This window comes from Scyliorhinus canicula, chromosome 13 (genome assembly GCF_902713615.1).
Source record: "Scyliorhinus canicula chromosome 13, sScyCan1.1, whole genome shotgun sequence".
NCBI classification, from domain to species: domain Eukaryota; kingdom Metazoa; phylum Chordata; class Chondrichthyes; order Carcharhiniformes; family Scyliorhinidae; genus Scyliorhinus; species Scyliorhinus canicula.
In genome coordinates this window covers 104736286-104759719 of record NC_052158.1, presented here as the reverse complement: position 1 = coordinate 104759719, position 23434 = coordinate 104736286, and the positions used below count along the sequence as shown (strand labels likewise).

Genomic DNA, 23434 nt, shown 5'->3' with positions numbered 1-23434 from the left:
CAAAACATACACTGACTTTGTAAAACCCACACATACTTTATTAGTCAGTTTTGTGACAGGCTAATTCCTAATTTTGTGCTATTTCTAAGGAGTATACTCCTGAATCCAATTAACTTCCGGAACCACCTTCGTCAAGCCACAGTCTTCCGTTGTTTGGAACGATATGCTGAAGCTGCAAGGTAAGGGAACTTCCATAAATGTGAAATAAAGATATTGAACTAAAGGCTTGAAATAAGTCTTCATTCTAAGCTAGAACTGAGCAGAGTATAACAATGTTAAACTTGTCAATATCGCATGTAATGACGGACCATTTAAGCTCTCAGATGATATGTATCTGCGGTGCATGTAAGGTCAACATTTTAGTAATTAATGTGATTAGAACTAACAAGAAATTGAAGTAGATTCAGTTCTGCTCAGACAAAAATTACATGTTGCAACTAGTCAATTCTAATCTTTACTTGCGCACTTTAGAATTCACATTTGTCCTAATCATTTTCTGTCACAGGTCATCTTGATTCAACTTCACTTTTTTTTTCAGATTCATAAATTACAATTAAACATCTATTGATACATCTTTAATTGTACTAAATGCCTTAAATGTAACAAATTTATTAAATGTTTTAATAAATCACAAACATTTATTTTCAATTTTCATTTTGGAACTGGTTTGCTCGCGTATAATGTTGTAAAATGTGTGGTTCGGTGGGTCTCACAAAGAGGTTCTAAGTCTTTAGCAGTAAGCGTTTATTAATGACTGTACATAGTACATTTATACAGTATAAGATCTCAGCTTGGAACAGTCTCCATTCTTGCCCCCACACAGGTCTCTGTCCAGTCCAAGACTGTCCTCTAGACTTGGGTCATGAAATCCTTTACGTAACAGTGTGGGCGATACAATACCCAGTCCTACATTATCCCTTTTTATGCAATACCCTTGTACTACACCCCCCCCCCCCCAAGTCTTTATCCAACATGTTTAGAATGCATTCCTGTTTACCTAATATATTTTTAAAATGTATTTTATTCTAAACGTATATAAAAAGTTACAACATGTAAACAATTCGGGAAACAAACTTCCCAACATACAACTATACAGTTTGTACAAATGTTTTCCCTTTTTCGCCACCCCACCCACGCGATGAACAACTCCTCAAACATGGTCACAAACATCCCCACCTTGCCTCAAAACCCACCGCTGAACCCCTTAACTTGTATTTGATCTTTTCCAGCAGAAGAGAGTAATTTAAGTCACCCAGTCAGGCCGCTATCCCCGGTGGCGTTGCTGACCGCCACTGCAATAAAATTTGTCGACGGGCAATCGGAGAAGTGAAGGCCACAACATCGGCCTTCCTCCCCTCTATCAGCTCCAGCTTCTCCAATATCCCAAATATCGCTACCAAAGGGTCCGGCTCAACCTCCTCCCCCAGTCTCCTTGCTAGTGCCGCAAACACTCCCACCCAGAATCTTACTAATTTAGGGTAGCACGGTGGTGCAGTGGTTAGCATTGCTGTCTCACGGCGCAGAGGTCACAGGATCGATCCCGGCCCTGGGTCACTGTCCGTGTGACGTTTGCACATTCTCCCCGTGTTTACGTGTTTTTCACCGCCACAACCCAAACGATGTGCTGGGTAGGTGGATTGTGTAGTGATCTGCATATCTGTGTGTATATATACAAGAGGTCAATGTAAATGCAATACAACTAAGCAATCACCAGAGGGAGCACGGGAGATGTATAAATACAGACAGACAGGAAGTCAGGGGACTCTTCACAGGAACGGCAGCCGGTGATCAGGACACAGATAGGCAACTCAGATGTACGATAGTATAAGCACTGGAGCGAGAACAAACTCACAGTAAAGCATCTACTTCAACTGTAAGAGTACAAGTTTTATTCAGACACAAAGAATAACACATGGTACCAGGAGTCTTCAGAACGCTTGCTAGAAGATTACATAAGATGTAGACAAAGAAAGATCGAAATGACAAGAAAACTCGTACCAGACATGCGACGCGGGGAGACTTCGCTGATTCAATGAAACTCGTTGGAACTCCACCGCAGATGAAAACAACCGGTAATTTAAGTCATAGATGGAAAAGCTGTAAACAAATGTTCGAAATATATGTCATAGCTAATGATTTGAGAACAGCCTCAGAAGAAATGAAAATAGCACTGCTCCTCAAGGACATGAAGCTATAGAAATATACAACGGCTTTAAATACTTGAAAGGTGAAGACTACACCAAATTAGAAGTAATACTGAAAACATTTGAAGATCACTGTAACACCAGTAAAAATGCTTCTTTAAGACATTCAATGCTTAGAGACCAAATTGCACAATGAGTGATGCGAAACTCGAACAATCATTACGAGAACAGAAAGGTTTAACGCTGGAAATCGCGATTGAAAAGTGCAGATTGCAAGAAAAAGATAACATCAAGTGCTTACCTGGAAAAAAAGGCTGATAAAGCTCTTCCCCACAGGTCGAAAGCAGTTAAGAGCACATTTTAAACCGCCCGGGGAACAAAAGATGCAAATCTGGGTCTGCGTATGCGTAGGAAACAGAATCCATGCATGCGTAATTGAAAAAAGACGTTTTGGGCACAGATCATTCTGCGCATGCTGAAGCCGCACATGCGCAGTTGGTCAAAAAGAGCGCACAGTTCAAAGATGGATGTGCGCATGCGCAAGCCGTGCATGCGCAGCTTACAAAGAAAAGCACAGTAAAGGAACATCGATTTGCACATGCACAGACTACGCCCACTTAAAGGGGAAATGCCTGAAAATCACAAACATGATTCTTAAAGGCACAAAACTAACAACTCCAACCTCAAAAGGCACAACATTGCTTGAACTTCTACCAGCAGTTGAAAAGTTGAAAGTTATTTTCGCAGCACCCTGGAACAAGTATTCTACGCCACCCAAAAGTGAAGAGCAAAATGACAAAACCAAAACCAAAGTTCATTGAACATGAAGAGAACAATAACAAATCCAAAACAAAAAAAGATAATTTGTTTATTGAAAAATACTACTCAGACATGGCTGAGTTATTCAGATATGCTAATCATAGCATCAGCAACACGGTTGCAAAGCTCAACACTCTACTCATGGTAGATGAATCCAATACCATGATGCAATGGCAGATCGTCGATACATTGTATGACAGCAACCTGTCAAATACCCAAGAAGAACACGATGGCACACAGAGTACTGACCGACTCTGTTGAGAGAGCACAGATCGACTCCACAGAGAAAACACTGCACGACTCCACAGAGAGTGATGAAAGACTACACAGAGAGAGCGACGCAAGCCTCCACAGAGAGCTCGTTGACAGACTCCAAAATGGAAGCAATTAAAGGCTCCATAGTGAATGCCATGCAAGATCAAGATCATGAAGGTCCATCCACCTCACGTGAACAAGAAAAAGAAGACTATGAACATCTACCCAGCTCACATAATCAACAAGAAGACAATGTAAGTCTACCAACTGTATGTGAAAACAGTGACATACAGGATGTCCAGGATCACAGCGAGACTGACAGATCTCAGCTCGTCTGTACAGAAGCACTCAACAATCAGTAGAGCTATTCATGAGTCCAGTGAGACCATGTCAATTGAAACCACATCCACTTTAAACTACCCACAAGAAAATGAAATCTTGAAGATTTTGACTCCAGAAGAGGAGCACCAAGAAACCAAAGATGATTCAAATGAACCAGAAGTGACTCCAGAAGAGGATCACCAAGGAAGCAAAGAAGAGGAATCACAAATGACTGATGTCACCAAGATAAATGCAACATCAGATCATTCTCACAATCGTCAAGAAGAAACGCTCAAGGTGTAACATCAGACACCACAAAGGACACTGACACCAATAACTTTGAGAATGACTCAAATTATCCACACGAACAGTCATTGAGCGCAACAAGAACAACAAAAACCACAAGAAGCACAACAGAAACAAGAACAGCAACAAGAAGTACAACACGAACAACAAAAACTACAAGAACAACACCAAGAAGCATAACAAAGACAATAACAGCAACAACAAGCTCGACAAAAACAACAAGAACAACAATGAAAAAACAGAAACAACAAGCACGACAAAAACAACAACAAGAATGACAGCGAAAACAACAAAGACGGAAACGACAGAAACAACAATGAAACAACGTACGTGTAGAAAATGGCACAACTCTGCACATGAAGGACAATACAACAGCACACTCCAATACAATGACAACAGTACATACATACCATGGCATGACAATGAATCTCACAAATTCACATTTGCTCCAGAACAAACAATCACACCAGCTTTCAAGGCAGATGACACAATAAATCAATACCACAAGCACAGAAAAACGTCCACGTCAGTCAACATCAGTGGCTCGACCATTGGAACACCTCGTGATGACTTGTTGGTACTTGAAACACAAGAACGCTGATGACATTCACAAAGAAGTTACAATATCAATATCATCACGTCAACAACAGAAAAAAAATCTCAACCGAACAAATTCATAAAGTTGGACTCATAAATGTTTTTAAGATTGGACTCAAATATTAATTGGCTTTGTATTATAACCAATATCATCACCACTTTACAGATATATATATATATATATATCATAATTTAACCGTTTTGTACAATTTTCTTTATCACTGTACAGAAAATATGTAAAATAAAAAAGGGGGCATGTGGTGATCTGCATATCTGTGTATATACACAAGGGGTCAATGTAAATACAATACAACTAAGCAATCACTAGAGGGAGTGGAGGAGATGTATAAATACAGACAGACAGGAAGTCAGGGGACTCTTCAGAGGAACAGCAGCTGGTGAGCAGGACACAGACAGGCAGCTCTGAGGTAACATAGTATAAGCGCTGGAGAGAGAAAAAACTCGCAATAAAGCATCTACTTCAACTGTAAGACTATGAGCTTTATTCAGACACAAGGAATAACACAGATTGGCCATGCTAAATTGCCCCTTAATTGGAAAAAAGAATTGGGCACTCTAAATTTTAAAAAAAAGAATCTCTCCAACATTTTGCAGTCCCAGAACATATGTGAGTTGTTCGCTGGTCCCCGCCCACATTTCTGACACTCGTCTGCCACCCCCTGAAAGAACCCACTTGCCCGCATCATGTGTATGTACCCTGTGTACGACCTTGAACTGTATCAGGCTCATCCTTTCGCATAGAACATAGAACAGTACAGCACAGAACAGGCCCTTCGGCCCTCGATGTTGTGCCGAGCAATGATCACCCTACTTAAACCCACGTAACCCATAACCCAACAATCCCCCCATTAACCTTACACTACGGGCAATTTAGCATGGCCAATCCACCTAACCCGCACATCTTTGGACTGTGGGAGGAAACCGGAGCACCCGGAGGAAACCCACGCACACACGGGGAGAATGTGCAGACTCCACACAGACAGTGACCCAGCCGGGAATCGAACCTGGGACCCTGGCGCTGTGAAGCATTGATGCTAACCACCATGCTACCGTGAGGCCCCTGCATGAGGAGGTCACATGTATCCTTTGTATCGCCTCACTCCATATTCCCCAGTTTATTCCCCTCCCACCTTCCCCTTCCCACTTCTCCTTAATCTTTACCATCACTCACCTCGCTGTTCTTCCAGCCACGTGTATATGTCTCTGATCCTGCCCTCCCTTTCCACATCCGGAAGCAACAGTTGCTCCAGCAGGGTGTACCTCGGCAACCTGGGCAACTCTTTCCAAACTTTCCGTGTGAAGATCCTTACCTGCAGGTACCTAAACTCACTTTCTAACGGGAGCTACCCTCTCCCTCAATTCATCTATACTGGCAAACCTTTCTTCCAGATAGAAATCCCTCACCTTAATCAGCCCCACTTCTCTCCACTTCCTATATGTCCAATCTATCCTCCTCCGGCTCGAAACTGTGGATTTCACACAATGGCGTTAACAACGAATCCCCTCTATCCGAAAGTGCCTCCTTAGCTGGTTCCAGATCTTCAACCTGGATTGCACCACCAGGCTCCCCGAGTATCTGCTTGGCACCATTGGCAGCGCTGCCATCAACATAGCCCTTAGGCTGAACCCCCTTACAGGATTCGGTCTCTATCCTGACCCATTCTACCTCCTCTCCTTCCCACCATTGCTTCGTCTTTACCACATTCGCCGCCCAATAGTAATGTAGCATGTTCAGCAACACCAACCCTCCCTGCTGCCTCTGCCTCTGTAACAGGGTTCTCTTAATCCTTGACGTCTTCCCTGCCCATACAAAGTCCGAAATAATTGTTTCCAATTTCCGAAAGAAGGCATAAAGATCGGGAGGTATAAAGATTGGGAGTGCCTGTAATATGAACAGGTACCTCGGCAGAATGTTTATCTTCACCACTTGGACCCTCCCTGCCAAAATCGAGTGCAGCGTGTCCCATCTCTTGAGATCCCCCTAGCCTGCTCCATCAGTTTTGTTAAATTCCATTTGTGATGCATCGCCCATTCCCTCGCTACCTGAATCCCCAGGTATCTAAACCTGTCTCTGGATACCTTAAGTGGCATCCCCCCTAAATTGGCTCGCCGACCCAATTCATTTACCAGTAACACTTCACTTTTCCCTACATTTAACTTATATCCCAAGAATGCACCAAACTTCCCCAACAGGCCCAAGATCCTCTCCATGCTCTTCAGCGGGTCCGAGACATACAATAGTAGGTGGTCAGCATAGATCGACACCTGATGCTTCCTTCATCCCCATGTAATCTCTTACCACTCTGTCGCGCCCCCTAAGAGCCATTGTCAGAGGCTCTATAGCCAGCGCAAACAGCAGTGGTGACAGCGGGCACTCATGCCTTGTTCTCCTGTGTAATTCCATGAATCCATGCCATTGGTCCGCACACTTGCCCATTAGTGCCACATTTAACAGGCCACAAACGCCGGCCCAAACCCAAACCTTCCCAGGGCATCAAACAAGTACCGCCACTCTATCTGGTCGAATGCCTTGTCCGCATCCATGGGCACCACTACCTCTGGTACCTGAGCTCCCAACGGGGTCATAATCACATTTAACAGCCTCCTTATATTACTAGCAATCTGCCTGTCATTTATGAAGCCTGTTTTGCCCTCCGTAACCACCCCTAGGACACAACCTTCCATCCTTCCCGCCAGCAACTTTCACGTCAGTATTTAACAGTGGGCGTATACGACCCACATTCTACCAGGTCTTCCTCTTTTTTGGTATTAACATGATAGGTGCCTGTATCGTTGTCTCCACCAGCTCCTGCTTCTCCAACACCTCATTAAACGGCCCCAAGAGATTATTGAAAACTCCTTATAAAATTCTGCCAGGTAGCCATCAGGCCCCGGGGCCTTCCCCGACTTAATACCCGTTATACTGTCAAATATTTCCCTCAGACCCAGGGACTCCTCTAGCACCTACCTCTTCTCTTCCTCCAACTGTGGAAACTCCAGTTCATCGAAGAACCATCTCATGTCCCCCTCTTCACCCCACCCCCTGGGTCCGCCCTGTGCAGCTCCTTATAATAATCCCTAAAGGCTTCCCAGGCTCTGACACCACACCCCCGCCCCAGTCCATATCTTCAAAATTTCCCTGGACGCGGCCTGCCTCCGCAGCTGATGCGCTAACATTTGACGTGCCTTCTCTCCGTATTTATACTGTACCCCACTTGCCCTACGCAACTGTCCTACTGCCCTCCCCGTTACCACCCTATCAAATTGTCCCTGTAATTTTTTTCATCCTCGCAAATCCCTCCGTGGTGGGCACCCTTGAGTACTCCCAATCTATGTCCACTATCTCATTCATTAGCTGTTCATATTCCTTCCTCCTTTTCCTATCCGCATGAGCCTTGAACGAGATAATCTTCCCTTGGACCACTGCTTTTAGCGCTTCCCAAAAAGTGGCCACTGACACCGTCCCGTTTTCGTTCAATTTTACATAATCTTTAATCGCAGCCTGCACTTTGTCACAAAACCCTCTGAAATCTGCCAATGACCCCGAATCGAGCCTCCACTCCATCCTCTGCTCCTGTTCCGATCTAAGTCGAATCTCCAGCCAATGGGTTGCATGGTCCGACATTACTATCCCTGCATACTCTGCCCTCTCCACGTCAACCAAAATCACCCGGCTCACCTCAAAAGAGTCAATTCTGGAATATACCCTGTAAACTTGTGAAAAAAAGGAAGACTCCCATCCCCCTGGATTCTTGAAGCGCCACGGGTCCATCATACCCATTTTCCCCATAAACCCACACAGCTCCTTTGTCATTCGTATCCTACCCATTGACCTGGGGCTCAATCTATCTACCCTCACCAAGGCAGGCCAGCAGCACGGTTCAATTCCCATACCAGCCACCCCAAACAGGCGCCGGAATGTGGCGACTCGGGGCTTTTCATAGTAACTTCATTTGAAGCCTACTTGTGACAATAAGTGATTTTCATTTCATTTCGGCTCCAGGACACAATTAAAATCTCCTCCCATAATCAACTGGTGAGTGGCCAAGTGCGGGATTGCAGCAGCAACCCTCTCATAAAACCTACATCATCCCAATTCAGTGCGTACACATTCACCAACACCACCGGCATCCCTACTAATACCCTGCTCACAATCACAACAATGGGGCCTCACGGTAGCATGGTGGTTAGCATCAATGCTTCACAGCTCCAGGGTCCCAGGTTCGATTCCCGGCTGGGTCACTGTCTGTGCGGAGTCTGCACGTCCACCCCGTGTGCGCGTGGGTTTCCTCCGGGTGCTCCGGTTTCCTCCCACAGTCCAAAGATGTGCGGGTTAGGTGGATTGGCCATGCTAAATTGCCCGTAGTGTAAGGTTAATGGGGGGATTGTTGGGTTACGGGTATACCGGTTACGTGGGTTAAGTAGGGTGATCATTGCTCGGCACAACATCGAGGGCCGAAGGGCCTGTTCTGTGCTGTACTGTTCTATGTTCTATGTTCTAATCACATAGCTCCTACCTGGATCCCTCATTTCCTTCGCGCTTACAAATGCTGTTTTTTTACTCATCAAAATTGCCACTCTCCACGACTTTGAATCAAACCACGAGTGGAAAATCTGACCCATCCACCCCTTTCTTAGCCTAACCCGGTCCTTCACGCAAAGGTGCGTCTCCTGCAAAAAGACTACCTCTGCTTTCAAGCTCCTCAGGTGCATAAAGATCCAAGATATTTTGACTGGTCTATTGAGCCCTCTCATGTTCCACATTATCAGCCTTCCCGAGGGCTTACGCCTCCATTCCCATCTACCGTCCGCCATCGTTCCCTTTTGGGTCTATAATAATATAATAATCTTTATTGTTACAAGTAGGCTTACATTAACACTGTGATTTACTATCAATTGGACTCGAGTCGTGAAGAAGTTCCAGATATCAGGCTTTAATCAACTAGTTGTGTGCCCGGCCGTCGACTTACAAAGAAAGGCCGATTGCCGGGTCCTATGGGTTCTTATACCCCGCCTCATAGGCGGGACTACTTGCCTCTCGGCCAATGGGTGAGCAGTCACATGACTAGCCTCAACCAATCAGCAGAGAGGCACATGACCGACCTGAGCCAATGGGCAGCGAGTGCTCTGCACCAATAATACCACTACATTCACCCCTTGTGGAGAAAGAAGCCGAGGGGGGGGGGGGGGGCGGAAAGAGTAAGAAGTGGTATGACTAGAGCGAACGAGGTGTACCGAGGTAAATGGTGGCTGCCCACTGGCTTGCGACGACTGTGCAGATACAATTAACAGCAATGAACCGTACACAAATAGAAAAACGAAGAAAAAAAATGTGCAACTTGTACATTGGAACTCTGAATGACACGAGGAGTCCGATAAAAGTCCTGTGGGACATCAGATCAACGCAATCAGTCTGTCGGGCACCCTCGATGTTCTGCTAGACCGTCGCAGCGGTGCCGGTGACGTCGGGCCGGTGGCCGTCCTTGACTCCGGGAGCGGCGGTCATGATCCTGTGCCCATACCCCTGGTTGGTGCTAGTGAAGCTCTGCCCGGGGGAGGGGGTTCCTGTGCGCTGGGTTGTGGGGACGCCGGGGGGGGGGGGGGGGGTTGGGACTGGGAGGAGGGTGTTGAGGTGGGGGGTTGAGGCCGCACGCCGGCGGGTGCCAGGTCTCGAAGGGAGACCGTGTCCTGCCGACCGTCAGGATACTCCACATACACGTACTGCGGGTTAGCGTGGAGTGACTGGACTCGTTCCACCAACGGGTCGGACTTGTGCACTCGCACGTGCTCCCGGAGCAAGATGGGCCCGGGGGTGGCCAGCCAAGTCGGGAGTAGGGATCCTGAGGACGGCTTCCTAGGGAAAACAAGAAGACGTTCATGAGGCGTTTGGTTTGTGGCAGTGCAGAGGAGAGACCGGATTGAATGGAGGGCGTCGGGGATGACCTCTTGCCAATGGGAGATAGGGAGATCTCTGAACCGTAGGGCCAGCAGGACGGTCTTCCAGACTGTGCCATTCTCCCGCTCGACCTGCCCGTTACCCCGAGGGTTATAACTGGTTTTCCTGCTAGAGGCGATGCCCCTGCTGAGCAGGAATTGACGCAGTTCGACGCTCATAAAGGAGGACCCCCGGTCGCTGTGGATGTACGCAGGGTAACCGAACAGGGAGAAAATGGAGAGGAGGGCCTTGATGACGGTTGTCGTGGTCATGTCGGGGCAGGGAATGGCGAAAGGGAAGCAGGAGTACTCGTCAATCACACTTAAGAAGTAGGTGTTGCGGTTTTTGGAGGGGAGGGGACCCTTGAAGTCCATACTAAGACGTTCAAAAGGGCGGGATGCCTTTACCGGATGCGCTTGCTCGGGGTGGTAGAAGTGTGGTTTGCACTCTGCGCAAATGTGGCAGTCCCTGGTCACGGTCCTGACCTCCTCAATGGAGTAGAGCAGGTTGCGGGTCTTGATAAAGTGATAGAAGCGGGCTACCCCTGGGTGGCAGAGGTCCGCGTGGAGGTTACGGATGCGGTCAATCTGCGCGCTGGCGCAGGTACCGCAGGACAGGGCATCAGGAGGCTCGTTGAGCTTCGCAGGACGATACAAGATATCATAGTTGTACGTGGACAACTCGATCCACCATCGCAAGATCTTGTCGTTCTTGACCTTGCCCCTCTGTGCGTTGTCAAACATGAAGGCCACTGACCGCTGTTCTGTGAGGAGGGTGAACCTCCTGCCGGTCAGATAGTGCCTCCAGTATCGCACAGCTTCAACTATGGCCTGTGCCTCCTTTTCCACCGAGGAGTGGCGGAGTTCGGAAGCGTGAAGGGTCCGGGAGAAGAAGGCCACGGGTATGCCCGCTTGGTTGAGGGTGGCCGCCAGAGCTACATCGGACGCGTCGCTCTCGACCTGGAATGGGAGGGACTCGTCGATAGCACGCATCGTGGCCTTTACGATATCCGCTTTGATGCAGCTGAAGGCCTGGCGGGCTTCCATCGACAGTGGAAAAGATTTGGATTGGATGAGGGGGCGGGCTTTGTCGGGGTAGTTCGGGACCCACTGGGCGTAATAAGAGAAGAAGCCCAGACAGCGTTTGAGGGATTTGAGGGAGTTGGGGAGAGGGAGTTCCATCAGAGGACGCATGCATTCGGGATCGGGGCCTATCACTTCGTTACGCACTACGTAGCCGAGGATGGCTAGATGGTCGGTGCGAAACACGCACTTATCCTTATTATATGTGAGGTTAAGGAGTTTTGCGGTACGGAGGAATTTTTGGAGGTTGATGTCATGGTCCTGCTGGTTGTGGCTGCAGATGGTGACGTTATCAAGATACGGGAAGGTCGCCCGTAAACCGTATTGGTCAACCATTCGGTCCATCTCCCGTTGGAAGACCGAGACCCCATTTGTGCCACCGAATGGAACCCTTAGAAAGTGATAGAGGCGCCCATCTGCCTCGAACGCGGTGTACTTGCGGTCACTCGCGCGGATGGGAGGCTGGTGATAGGCGGACTTAAGGTCCACCGTGGAGAAGACTTTGTACTTCACGATCCTGTTAACCAGGTCGGAAATACGAGGGAGAGGGTACGCGTCCAGCTGCATAAACCTGTTGATGGTCTGACTGTAGTCAATGACCATTCGGTTTTTCTCTCCAGTCCGAACTACCAGCACTTGGGCTCACCAGGGACAGTTGCTGGCCTCGATGACTCCTTCCTTTAGTAGCCTCTGGACCTCGGACCTGATGAAGGTCCGGTCCTGGGCACTGTATCGTCTGCTCCTAGTGGCGACGGGTTTGCAATCCGGGGTGAGTTTCGCAAACAAGGAGGGGAGTCCACTTTGAGGGAGGGCGAGGCTGCAGACAGTAAGGGGGGGAATAGGGCCGCCGAATTTAAAGGTCAAGCTCTGCAGGTTGCACTGGAAATCCAGTCCTAAGAGTGCCGGTGCACAGAGGCAGGGGAGGACGAGGAGTTTGTAATTTTCTTTAAACCCTCCCCTGGACCGTGAGGTCCGCTATGCAGCACCCGGTGATGTGGACGGAGTGCGAACCTGAGGCTAGAGCTATCTTATGCTTGACCGGGTGAACGGGGAGCGCGCAGCGTCTTACCATATCGGGGTGGACAAAACTCTCTCTGCTCCCAGAGTCTAGTAGGCAGCTCATTTCGTGTCCATTGAGAAGGATCTGTGTCGTCGCCGTGGAGAGCGTGCGTGGTCGCAACTGGTCGAGAATCACTGCAGCGAATCGTGGCAGGAGGTCTGGGTCGTCTTCGCTTGCGGAGTAGTCGCTGGTGGGGTCCTCTGTGTTGGTCCAAAATGGCTGCACCCGTGGCCCGCACGTGGGGTCGGGGCCCCAAGATGGCGACGCCCGGGACCCCCACATATCGTCCGGGACCCAAAATGGCGTCGCCCGTGGGTCACTTGTGGTGGCTAGAGGCAGGGGCAAAGAGGTCCGCGGGTCGCTCGTGGTGGCCGGGAGTGGGGGCAGAGAGGCCTATGTGCCGCGTGTCGTAGAAATGATCTGTCCATCAACGTATTACCTGTTCTACGTACCAGTGCCATTCTCCATCCAGGAGCTACAACTGTGCAGGCCCTCTCATGCAGCCTAATCTCACCGGAACCATATCTGGCATCCACATATTCTATAAGCGCTCAAGGTGCTGTTGAACATCCTTGACTGTCAACGTATTTAACCTGCGGTGATGTGCCAATTACATGCATCACATACCACTCCAGCTACAAAAGTATCAATAGTCTACAAAAGCATTTCTTCAACGGCGTCATCAGGTAACCCATTTGGATCAATGTCAGGCACCAGGTCACGTAGCATCTTCTTGCTTCAAACCGGATTGCTTTCAGGACTCGTGCATCCCCCTGAGCCTGATGTTCCAGGACCCAGGTATCTTCGAAAAACTCGTCCTTCTTTCCTGCTCCAGAAAAGGAAGGAAACAGCAGCCTCCAGGGATTTGCAGCCACCAGCAGGAGCAAGCAGCAAACACAACCTGCAGCCGTGGAATACTCTAACAAATAACAATGCCAATTTATTCAGCTGTTCTGCCAGAGGCTGCTCACAGCCAAAGGGAGTTAAAGTGACATTCAGCATCTAACCACAAACAGGGCTCTGGCCTGGATGTGTTTGGTAGGGCAGACAGGCTGCAGCTGTTGTTGCACCAGTTATGGGTATGCACAATATTGGAGGATCGCCTGTAGGCCCCGCAGACACAGAGCCCCTCACGGCCTCCAGCTCAGCGGTGACCCCGGCCTATGGTGCAAAGCCTCTATCCAGGCCTATTACCCACCCTAGCACTGAGGCAGCAACTCCAGTGCCCCTGAGTTGCATGCTGGGATTGGAAATAGTTACTCACCTCCTCAGCTCCCCTCAGCAGCCATTGCGCTAGCTTCCCATTTTTAAATAAGAATGCTAAACAAGCCCATGTGACCTCTTGCTGGGAAGCCAGTTAGTTCCCAGCAGGCTGCTAGATTGGGCTTCTGTCTCGTTAATGAGATTGCTCTTAATTGGTGTGTTGCCATATCTGGGCCAAATCCAGAACCCACCAATGGGAGCCGGCTGGTTAGATTGCAAACTGAAGAGGGCGGGATGTGGCACAGTGGTTAGCACTGGGACTGCGGCGCTGAGGAGTTTTCACATTCTCCCCATGTCTGCGTGGGTTTCACGCCCACAACCCAAAGATGTGCTGGTTAGGTGGATTGGCCACACTAAATTTCCCTTAATTGTAAAATACAAATAATTGGCTGCTCTAAATGTAAAAAAAAGAGATTGCAAACCGATTAGCGTCCGGCGTAGATTCTGATTTCGACCTCCCCCATGATTTCATGGCACACCGGGATCATTAAATGGTGATTAAATCGCGCCCCTTGTCTTCATTATCCTGCGAAAATCTCTGCACAGCAGCTAAATACATCTTACATTGGTGCTAACTGGAATTTATAAGCTCAAAGCTTTCTGCAGATGGTATTCATTTTTGGCAGAGAATGTGTACCAACCCTATTTAGCATTAACAAGTGACCCAATAGTAAAGCAATTTTATTGGCTAATCATTATTTTGATAGTTTGAAAATTTCATAAATTATGATATGTGCACAATTGCTAATATTGACAAAGAAATATGGGGCTGGATACGCCGCCGGCGGGATGCTCCATTTTGCCGGCAGCCCGGGGATTTCCTGACAGTGTGGGGCTGTCCCACAATGGGAAACCCCATGACCTGCCGGCGTTACGGAACCTTCTGCCGGTGGGGTGAACCTGAAATTTGGCGCAGCGGGGCGGAGAATCCAGCCCATGAAATTTTGGGAACCTGTCCACTTAGAATAAATATATATACAGCAAGTAAAACTTAAACACTCTTGCAAAAACACAGTACCCAAGAACAGCAGTAGAAAGTTTGTAGTCTTGCAGGTTTGAGTACTATGTATAGCATTATTTTGTTTGTTCATTCTATTTTAATCATTAGAAGCGCTATGATTGCTGACTACATTTATTGGCTGCATGGAGCAAAGGAACAGAACATCAGCAAGCACGTCAAGCTTTATTGGCAGGTGAGGACTGATAAATGGAAGAGGAATTACTTGAATTATTATAAAAATACAAGACTGATAAATTGTTACGAAGTACATTTGTGAGCCACAGTATAGAAAGTATTCATGGAATAATATATCAAAAAATATTGACATGTCTAAGACTTATTTTATATAAAATAACATTGAAGCATTACAGCACGGGTTAGAGAGTGTGAGAGGGAATGGAACAATGGAAGCACATTGGTAGGGAGTAGAGTCTTCTGTGGAATGAATTTTCCCTTCTCTGGGGTGGTGGAGGTGGAGGAGGAAAATAGCTGGGATTCCTGCCACTCGGAAAGATACCCAGAGGCAAAATCAGCTGGCTGCTGAGTGAAGATAAGCAGCCAATTGAAACTGCTGTCCACTGCACGGGGAGATCATTGCAACTAAAGGTACTATCTCCCCCCCCCCCCCCTCCCCCCGAAGAAGGAATGTCCAGCAGCGAAGACTGCACTAGCGTTGTGTCTCCGAGGGTGTCTCCAGTTCGAGGTGTGCACGTGCAATGAGAGGGAATACTTTCTGAGTGAGACACAGTCATAGGTGAGTGTGGGTAGCGGATATTTGGTGCAATGGAAAAAGTTGCAATTTTCTCTCCTTGCTTTCTAACCTTTTAAATCTTCAGAGTATAGTCTTGCCCTGCTGCAATAGTAGAGGCTACAGGGGAGAGAGCTGATTGGTAAGTAGAGGCTAAATTTAGATATGCATTTACTATCGTTATCACTTATAGTCTGTGAGGTCTTTTGTGGTTTACAGTTGGTACGGGCAATATTGGTAATAGCAATAAGGAAGAAGAGTCCTGGGAAACTGGATACAATCTGATATTAAGCATCTTCCAAAGGTTTACTTGAACGTGATAAGTCGTGGCAGGAGATCTCCAACTCCTGGTGTGCTCCTCGTGCTCTATGTGGGAAGCTGGGAACATTTCCAGTGCCCAGGGCCAGCATGTGTGCACAAAGTGTCTCCAGCTGCAACTCCTGGAAATCCAGGTTTCAGAGTTGGAGCATCAGCTGGGGACATTGTGGAGTATCTGCAAGATGGAGAGTATTGTGGATAGCACTTATAGAGAGGTGGTCACCCCCCAGGCTAAGAGTCCACAGGCAGGAAGGGAATCGGTGACCACCAGGCGGAGCAAGAGGACTAGGCAGACAGTGCAGAAATTCCTCTGCAAAACAGATATACCGCTTTGGATACTGTTGAGTGAAATAGCCTCTGAGGGGAAAATAGGAACAGCCAATTTCCTTGTACCACGGTTGGCTCTGCTGCACAGGAGAGGAGTAAAATGTGAGGGAATGCAGTAGTTGTTGGGGATTTAGTTGTAAGGGAAACAGATGGGCGTTTCTATGACCACAAATAAATCTCTAGGACGGAATGTTGCCCCCCTGGTGCTGGGGTCAAGGATGTCTCAGAGTGGCCACAGGACATTCTGGAAGGGGAAAGTGAACAACCAGCAGTCATGGTACATACCAGTACAAATGGCATAGGTAAAAAAAGGGATGAGTCCTAAAAGCAGATTATAGAGAGTTGGGAGGTAAATTGAAAAGTCGGACCTCAAAGAGGGTGATCTCAGGATTACTACAAATGCCATATGCTAGTCAGAGTAGAAATAACAGGGTATACCGAATGAATACATGACTGGAAAGATGGTGCAAGGGGGAGGGTTTCAGATTCCTGGGGCATTGGGCCAGTTTTGAGTGACGTAGGATCAGTATAATCTGTACGGGTTACACACAGGTAGGATCAGGAGTGATGCCCGAGGCTGAGTGTTTGCTAGTGTGGTTGAGGAGGGTTGAAACTAAATGGCAGGGGGATGGGAACCTAAGCAGGGTGACAAGCGAAAGAGAAACAAGGACAGTAATAAAAGAAATAACAGTAAAGGGCAAAAACGGTAGACAGGCTAATCAAGGCGAGAGGCAGCTAGGGCTACAGTACAAAGAAAAGGTAGGATGATTTAAAATGTCAAAAATGCACGCATAATGGCATTGTATCTTAATGCAGGAAGCATTTGGAATACGGTAGATGAACTGACAGCGCAAATATAGATCATAGCCATTACGGAGATATAGTTGCAAGGAGATCTCAACGTAAAGTTCATTTGGGTGGAGGTTAACAAAAGGAAGAGAAAGAAGACATCAGTAGAAATAGTATAAACCCCCAAAAAGTAGCCACAATGTAGGAAAGGGTACAAGTCAACATATAATCGGAGCATGTAAAAAGAAGAGAGCAATAATTATGGATTACTTAAATCTTCATGTTGATTGGGTTAATCAAATTGGTACGGGTAGCTGATGGAACCATCAATTCACCAGACACGTGTTTCCGATATGAATATAGGCTTTAATCTACTTACAACAGAGCCAGCCTGTTACCCGTTGATGAACTCTGTGAACTGCAAGCTGACTCTGGACAAGGGTATTTATACAGCAGCACAAGGGGGAGGAGTCATGGGCGGAGCCAAGGGTGGAGCCCTGTACAAGCTCCTGAGCATTCCCAGAGCTCCCCCTAGTGGTCGGGTAACGCTACTGCGCTTACAAAGATACAGTGTGAATTACCATGTTACATTCACCCCCTTCACAAAAATAAAGTCCGGCGGTGGTGGTGGTTTACAAAGTCAGTCTGTCCGGTGGTCGAACTGTCCGCTGTGATCTGCGGAGCACCGGGGTTGCAGCCTCTTGCGATGGCTGGATGGGTGTTGTGTGCTGGGGTACGATGGCGGACTCCAGGGAGGGTTGTATCCGAGCTTCATACTCTCCTGGTTCGACTGGGGGCGCTAGGGGCTGGCCGGCGTGGGTGCGCGGAACTGGTGGGGTGAGCTCGTGGACTCGGGAGCGCGAGGGGGCGGCAGCATGGGGTGTAGGGTGAGAGGACCTTCTGTGGGGGTAGAGGGGGCGCTGGATCCGGCGGGTGCCAGATCCCGGAGGGATACAGTGTCCTGATGGCCGTCAGGGAACTCGACGAATGCATACTGGGGGTTGGAGTGGAGCAGGCGCACCTTTTCAACAAGGGGGTTGGTTTTGTGTGCCCTGACGTGTTTCCTCAGAAGTACGGGGCCTGGTGTCCTCAGCCATGCCGGAAGTGAGACCCCCGTGGTAGTGCCCCTGGAAACAATGAAGAGCCTCTCGTGAGGGGTCTGATTGGTCGTTGTGCACAAAAGGGACCTAATAGCGTGGAGCACGTCTGGGAGGACTTCCTGTCACTGGGAGACTTGGAGCTTTCTAGACCGGAGGGTCAGTAGGACGATCTTCCAGACCGTCGCGTTCTCCCTCTCCACCTGCCCGTTCCCCCTGGGGTTGTAGCTGGTAGTCCTGCTCAAGGCAATGCCCTTGTCGAGCAGGTACTGACGCAGCTCGTCGCTCATGAAGGACGAACCCCGGTTGCTGTGTACGTAGCTGGGGAAACCAAACAGGGTGAAGGTGCTATGCAGGGCCATAATGACTGTGTGGGAGGTCATGTCGGGGCACGGGATAGCAAATGGGAAACGGGAGAACTCATCTACGACGTTTAGAAAGTAAACGTTCTTGTTAGTTGAGGGGAGTGGCCCTTTGAAATAAATCGCGAGGCGTTCAAAGGGCCTAGAAGCCTTGACCAGATGGGCCCTGTCTGGTCTATAGAAGTGCTGTTTGCACTCCGCACAGATCGGGCAGTCCCTGGTGACCGCTTTTACCTCCTCATTGGAGAAAGGCAGGTTTCGGGCTCTGATGTAGTGGGCGAGCCGGGTGACCCCCAGGTGGCAGAGGTCATTGTGGATGACTTTCAATTGGTCAATATGCGCGCTGGCGCATGTCCCGCGGGATAGGGCATCCGGAGGCTCGTTGAGCTTCCCGGGTCGATACTTAATATCGTAATTGTAGGTGGCGAGTTCGATCCTCCACCTCAGAATTTTGTCGTTTTTAATTTTACCCCTTTGCGAGTTGTCAAACATGAAGGCAACTGATCTTTGGTCGGTGATGAGGGTGAACCTCCTACCTGCGAGGTAATGCCTCCAGTAACGAATAGCCTCCACAATGGCTTGTGCTTCTTTCTCGACTGAGGAGTGTCGGGGTTCTGTCGCAGAGAGGGTACGGGAGAAAAATGGGACTGATCTCCTTGCCTGATTTAGTGTGGCTGCTAGAGCTACCTCTGAGGCGTCGCTCTCAACCTGGAATGGAGTGGATTCATCCACCGCCCGCATGACCGCTTTGGCGATGTCCTCCTTGATGCGTCGAAGGCCTGGCATGCCTCGGCTGACAGGGGGAATCGTGTGGCCCGAAAGAGTGGGCGGGCTTTGTCCGTATATTGAGGGACCCACTGGGCGAAGTAGGAGAAGAAGCCCAATCACCGTTTGAGGGCCTTGGGGTAATGGGGGAGGGGGGAGTTCTAAGAGGAGGCGCATACGGTCCGGGTCTGGGCCCAGGACTCCGTTTTCCACGACATAGCCGAGGATGGTTTAGCACAGGGTTAAATCACTAGCTTTGAAGGCAGACCAAGGCAGGCCAGCAGCATGGTTCAATACCCGTACCAGCCTCTCCGAACAGGTGCTGGAATGTGGCAACTAGGGGCTTTTCACAGTAACTTGATTTGTAGCCTACTTGTGACAATAAGCGATTTTCATTTGGGCAGCACGGTAGCATTGTGGATAGCACAATCGCTTCACAGCTCCAGGGTCCCAGGTTCGATTCTGGCTTGGGTCACTGTCTGTGCGGAGTCTGCACATCCAATCCCGTGTGTGCGTGAGTTTCCTCCAGGTGCTCCGGTTTCCTCCCACAGTCCAAAGATGTGCAGGTTAGGTGGATTGGCCATGATAAATTGCCCTTAGTGTCCAGAATTACCCTTAGTATTGGGTGGGGTTACTGGGTTATGAGGATAGGGTGGAGTTGTTGACCTTGGGTAGGGTGCTCTTTCCAAGAGCCGGTGCAGACTCGATGGGCTGAATGGTCTCCTTCTGCACTGAAAATTCTATGATTCTAATTCTATGATTCTATGGCTAGTCTGGTTGTGCGGAAAACGCATTTCTCCTTGTTATATGTGAGATTCAGTTTCTGTGCCGTCTGGCGAAAACGGTGGAGGTTGGCGTCATGGTCCTGCTGGTCATAGCCGCAGATGGTGACATTGTCCAAGTATGGAAACGTGGCCCGCAGCCCGTACTGGTCCACCATTCGGTCCATTGCTCGTTGGAACACCGAGACCTCATTAGTGACGCCGAAAGGGACCCGGAGGAAATGGAAGAGGTGGCCATCGGCCTCGAATGCCGTGTAGTGGCGGTCCTCCGGGCGGATTGGGAGCTGGTGGTATGCAGACTTCAGATCCACCGTGGAAAAGAGCCGGTACTGGGCGATCTGGTTTACCATGTCTGCAATCCTGGGAAGGGGATACGCGTCGAGGAGCGCAAATCTATTTATGGTCTGACTATAGTCGACAACCATGCGGAATTTTTCCCCGGTCTTAACGACCACCACCTGAGCTCTCCAGGGACTATTGCTGGCCTCTATAATCCCCTCACTGAGAAGCCTTCGTACCTCTGTTCTGATAAATACCCTATCCTGCAGGCTGTACCGCCTGCTACGAGTGGCTATGGGTTTACAGTCCTTTGTGAGATTGGCGAAGAGAGGAGGGGGGGATTCGCAGCCTAGCGAGGCTGCAGATAGTGAGTGGGGGCAGGGGACCGCCGAAGCTGAGGGTGAGGCTCTTAAGGTTACATTGAAAGTCTAGGCCTAATAAGAGTGGCGCGCAGAGGTCGGGCAAAACGTAGAGTTTGAATTTTGAGTAGCTAGCGCCTCGGATTTTGAGTGTCGCGACGTGCTTCCCTGGATCTGGACCGAATGGGAGCCTGAAGCGAGCGAGATAGTTTGCCGCACGGGGAAAACGGGGAGCGAACAGCGTCTTACCAGGTATGGATGTATGAAGCTCTCAGTGCTCCCGGAGTCGAAGAGGCATGGCGTTTTGTACCCGTTGATTTGGACCTCTGCCATCGTATTTCGCAGATGCTTCGGGCGTGATTAGTCCAGAGTGACTGCGCTCAGTTGCGGGTAGTCGCAGGCTCGATCAGCTGTGCTGGAGTAGCCCCGTGATGACTGCCCTCTGAGTTCATAGTCGTACTCTTCCGATGAGTTGTCCGAGCGTGGAGATGGAGGTTGGGCCCATGGATCGCACGTGGCGGGCGGCGAGGAAGATGGCGTCCAAGTTGGCGGCCCCCATGAGTCGCACGTGGCCGGCCGTGTGGTGGAGGTTTGCCAAGATGGCGGCCCCCATGGATCGCACGTGGCGGGAGGGGGCGGAGTCGGGGCATACGCCGCAGCGTTTCGGGCCCGCGGGTGTGGGGAGCGATTACTTTGTGCTGCTGGGGAGTTGGAAGCTGGGGCCCTTTTAGCGAGGCACACTCTTGCGTAGTGGCCTTTCCGCCCGCAGCTGCTGCAGGTCACATTGCGGGCCGGGCAGTGCTGCCGCGGGTGCTGATTCTGGCCGCAGAAATGGCAGGCTGGAGCAGTATAGTGGCTGACTGGAGCAGCATAGTGGCTGGCTGGGGCAGCATGGTGGCTGGGCGGCCGCATAGCACAGGCCTGGGGGAGTCGCTGGTCAGAGGCCCATGATTGGGTCGCGGGGTCCGCGGGGAATGAGTTACAGGTGCGGAAGGAGACCTCCATCATGGTCACAGCTTCCACAGTTGTTTCTAAGTCTTGGGCACCCTTTTCCAGCAGTCGTTGGCGCACATAATTAGACCTGAGGCCCGCTACAAAAACATCGCGTACAGCAAGTTCTCTGTGTTCAGCCGCGGTAACTGCTTGATAATTACAGTCATTTGACAAATTATTGAGTTCCCTTAAAAATTCGGCGAGTGATTCTGTAGGCCGCTGGCGGCGAGTCGTGAACACATGGCGTGCGTAAACTTCGTTAATGGACCTTACATATATCTTATCGAGTACCGCTAGTGCTGCGGTATATGAACCGGCCAAGTTTAGTTGCGTAGAGATTCTATGGCACACCCTCTCGTGCAGTAGACTTAACTTCTGTTCCTCTGTCGTTTCGGCTGAGCTCGCTTCTGCCAGGTAGGCCTTAAAGCACCGCAGCCAGTGGGAGAAGATTTATTTAGCCTCTGCATCTTGCGGGTCGAGTTCCAGGCGTCCAGGCTTGAGGGCTGATTCCATGATCGATCTTGACTTCTTAAGTAGATTAAATTGATGGAACCATCAATACACCACACGTGTTTCCGATATGAATATAGGCTTTAATCTACTTATTACAGAGCCAGCCTGTTACCCGTTGATGAACTCTCAGTGAACTGCAGGCTGACTCTGGACAAGGGTATTTATACAGCAGCACAAGGGGGAGGAGCCATGGGCGGAGTCAAGGGTGGAGCCCTGTACAAGCTCCTGAGCATTCCCAGAGCTACTCCCCCTAGTGGTCGGGTAACGCTACTGCGCTTACAAAGATACAGTGTGAATTACCATGTTACATTCACCACAGTAGCCATGCCAACAACTTCATAGAGTGCATTAGGAATAGTTTCCGAGAGCAATATGTCATGGAGCCAACCAGGGAACAGGCTATCTTGGATCTGGTAATGGGTAATGAGGCAGGTTGAATGAACAACCTCCGAGTAAACTATTCCCTAGAAAGTAGTGATTACAATATGATAGAATTTAATATTCAGTTTGAAAGTGAAAAACTTGGATTGGAAAAAACTGGGTTTCACTTGAAAAAAACGGAATTACAATTAAATGAGGATAAAGTTAGCTAAGGTGGACTGGGCGGAAGATTGGAAGGAAAGAGAGATTTAAGGAGGTAATTGATGACTGTCATCAAACATATATCCCAGTAAGGAGGAAAGATTATAAGAGAGGGAAAAACCAAGGAAGTTAGGGAGAGTACTAAATTAAAAGAAAGGGCATAAATGGAGGCAAAAGTTAATGACTGCTCCAAAGACTGGAATTCAGAATCAAAGTGGAGACAATCACTGGTATTTGAAGAATATTTTGCCGGTGCGAATGGCAGACACGCCGTCGGCAGCGCCTCCAAGCAGGACCCTCTGCACGACCCCGACTCCATATTCGGGTGACTGTCTTGCGAAGTTTGCACTTTCTCCCCATAGCTGTGTGGGTTTCCTCTGGGTGCTCCAGTTTCCTCCCACAGTCCAAAGATGTGCATGTTACATGGATTGCCCATGCTAAATTGCCCCATGGTGTCCAAAAGGTTAGGTGGGGTTACTGGGTCATGGAGATAGGTTGTGGGAATGGGGATAGGGTCAGGGCGTGGGCCTAGGTAGGGTATTCTTTCCAAGGGTCGATGTAGACTTGATGGGCGGAATGGCCTCTTTCTGCACTGTAGAGATTATATATATATTCCAAATGGGGTCTGATCAGAGCCTTATACAACATCAATAGTATATCCCTGCTCTTGTATTCTAACTATCTTGACATGCATGCTAACACTGCATTTACCTTCCT

General features: G+C 49.0%; 1 protein-coding gene across 1 annotated transcript in view; it reads left to right on the top strand.

Annotated features, from left to right (window-relative positions):
• LOC119976418 (spermatogenesis-associated protein 16-like) overlaps nucleotides 1-23434 on the top strand; it is a 281641-nt gene that overhangs the window by 74296 nt on the left and 183911 nt on the right. Inside the window, 2 exon segments of the mRNA XM_038816943.1 lie at nucleotides 90-179; nucleotides 14912-14996. Of these exon segments, the coding sequence (XP_038672871.1) occupies nucleotides 90-179; nucleotides 14912-14996 (175 nt within the window).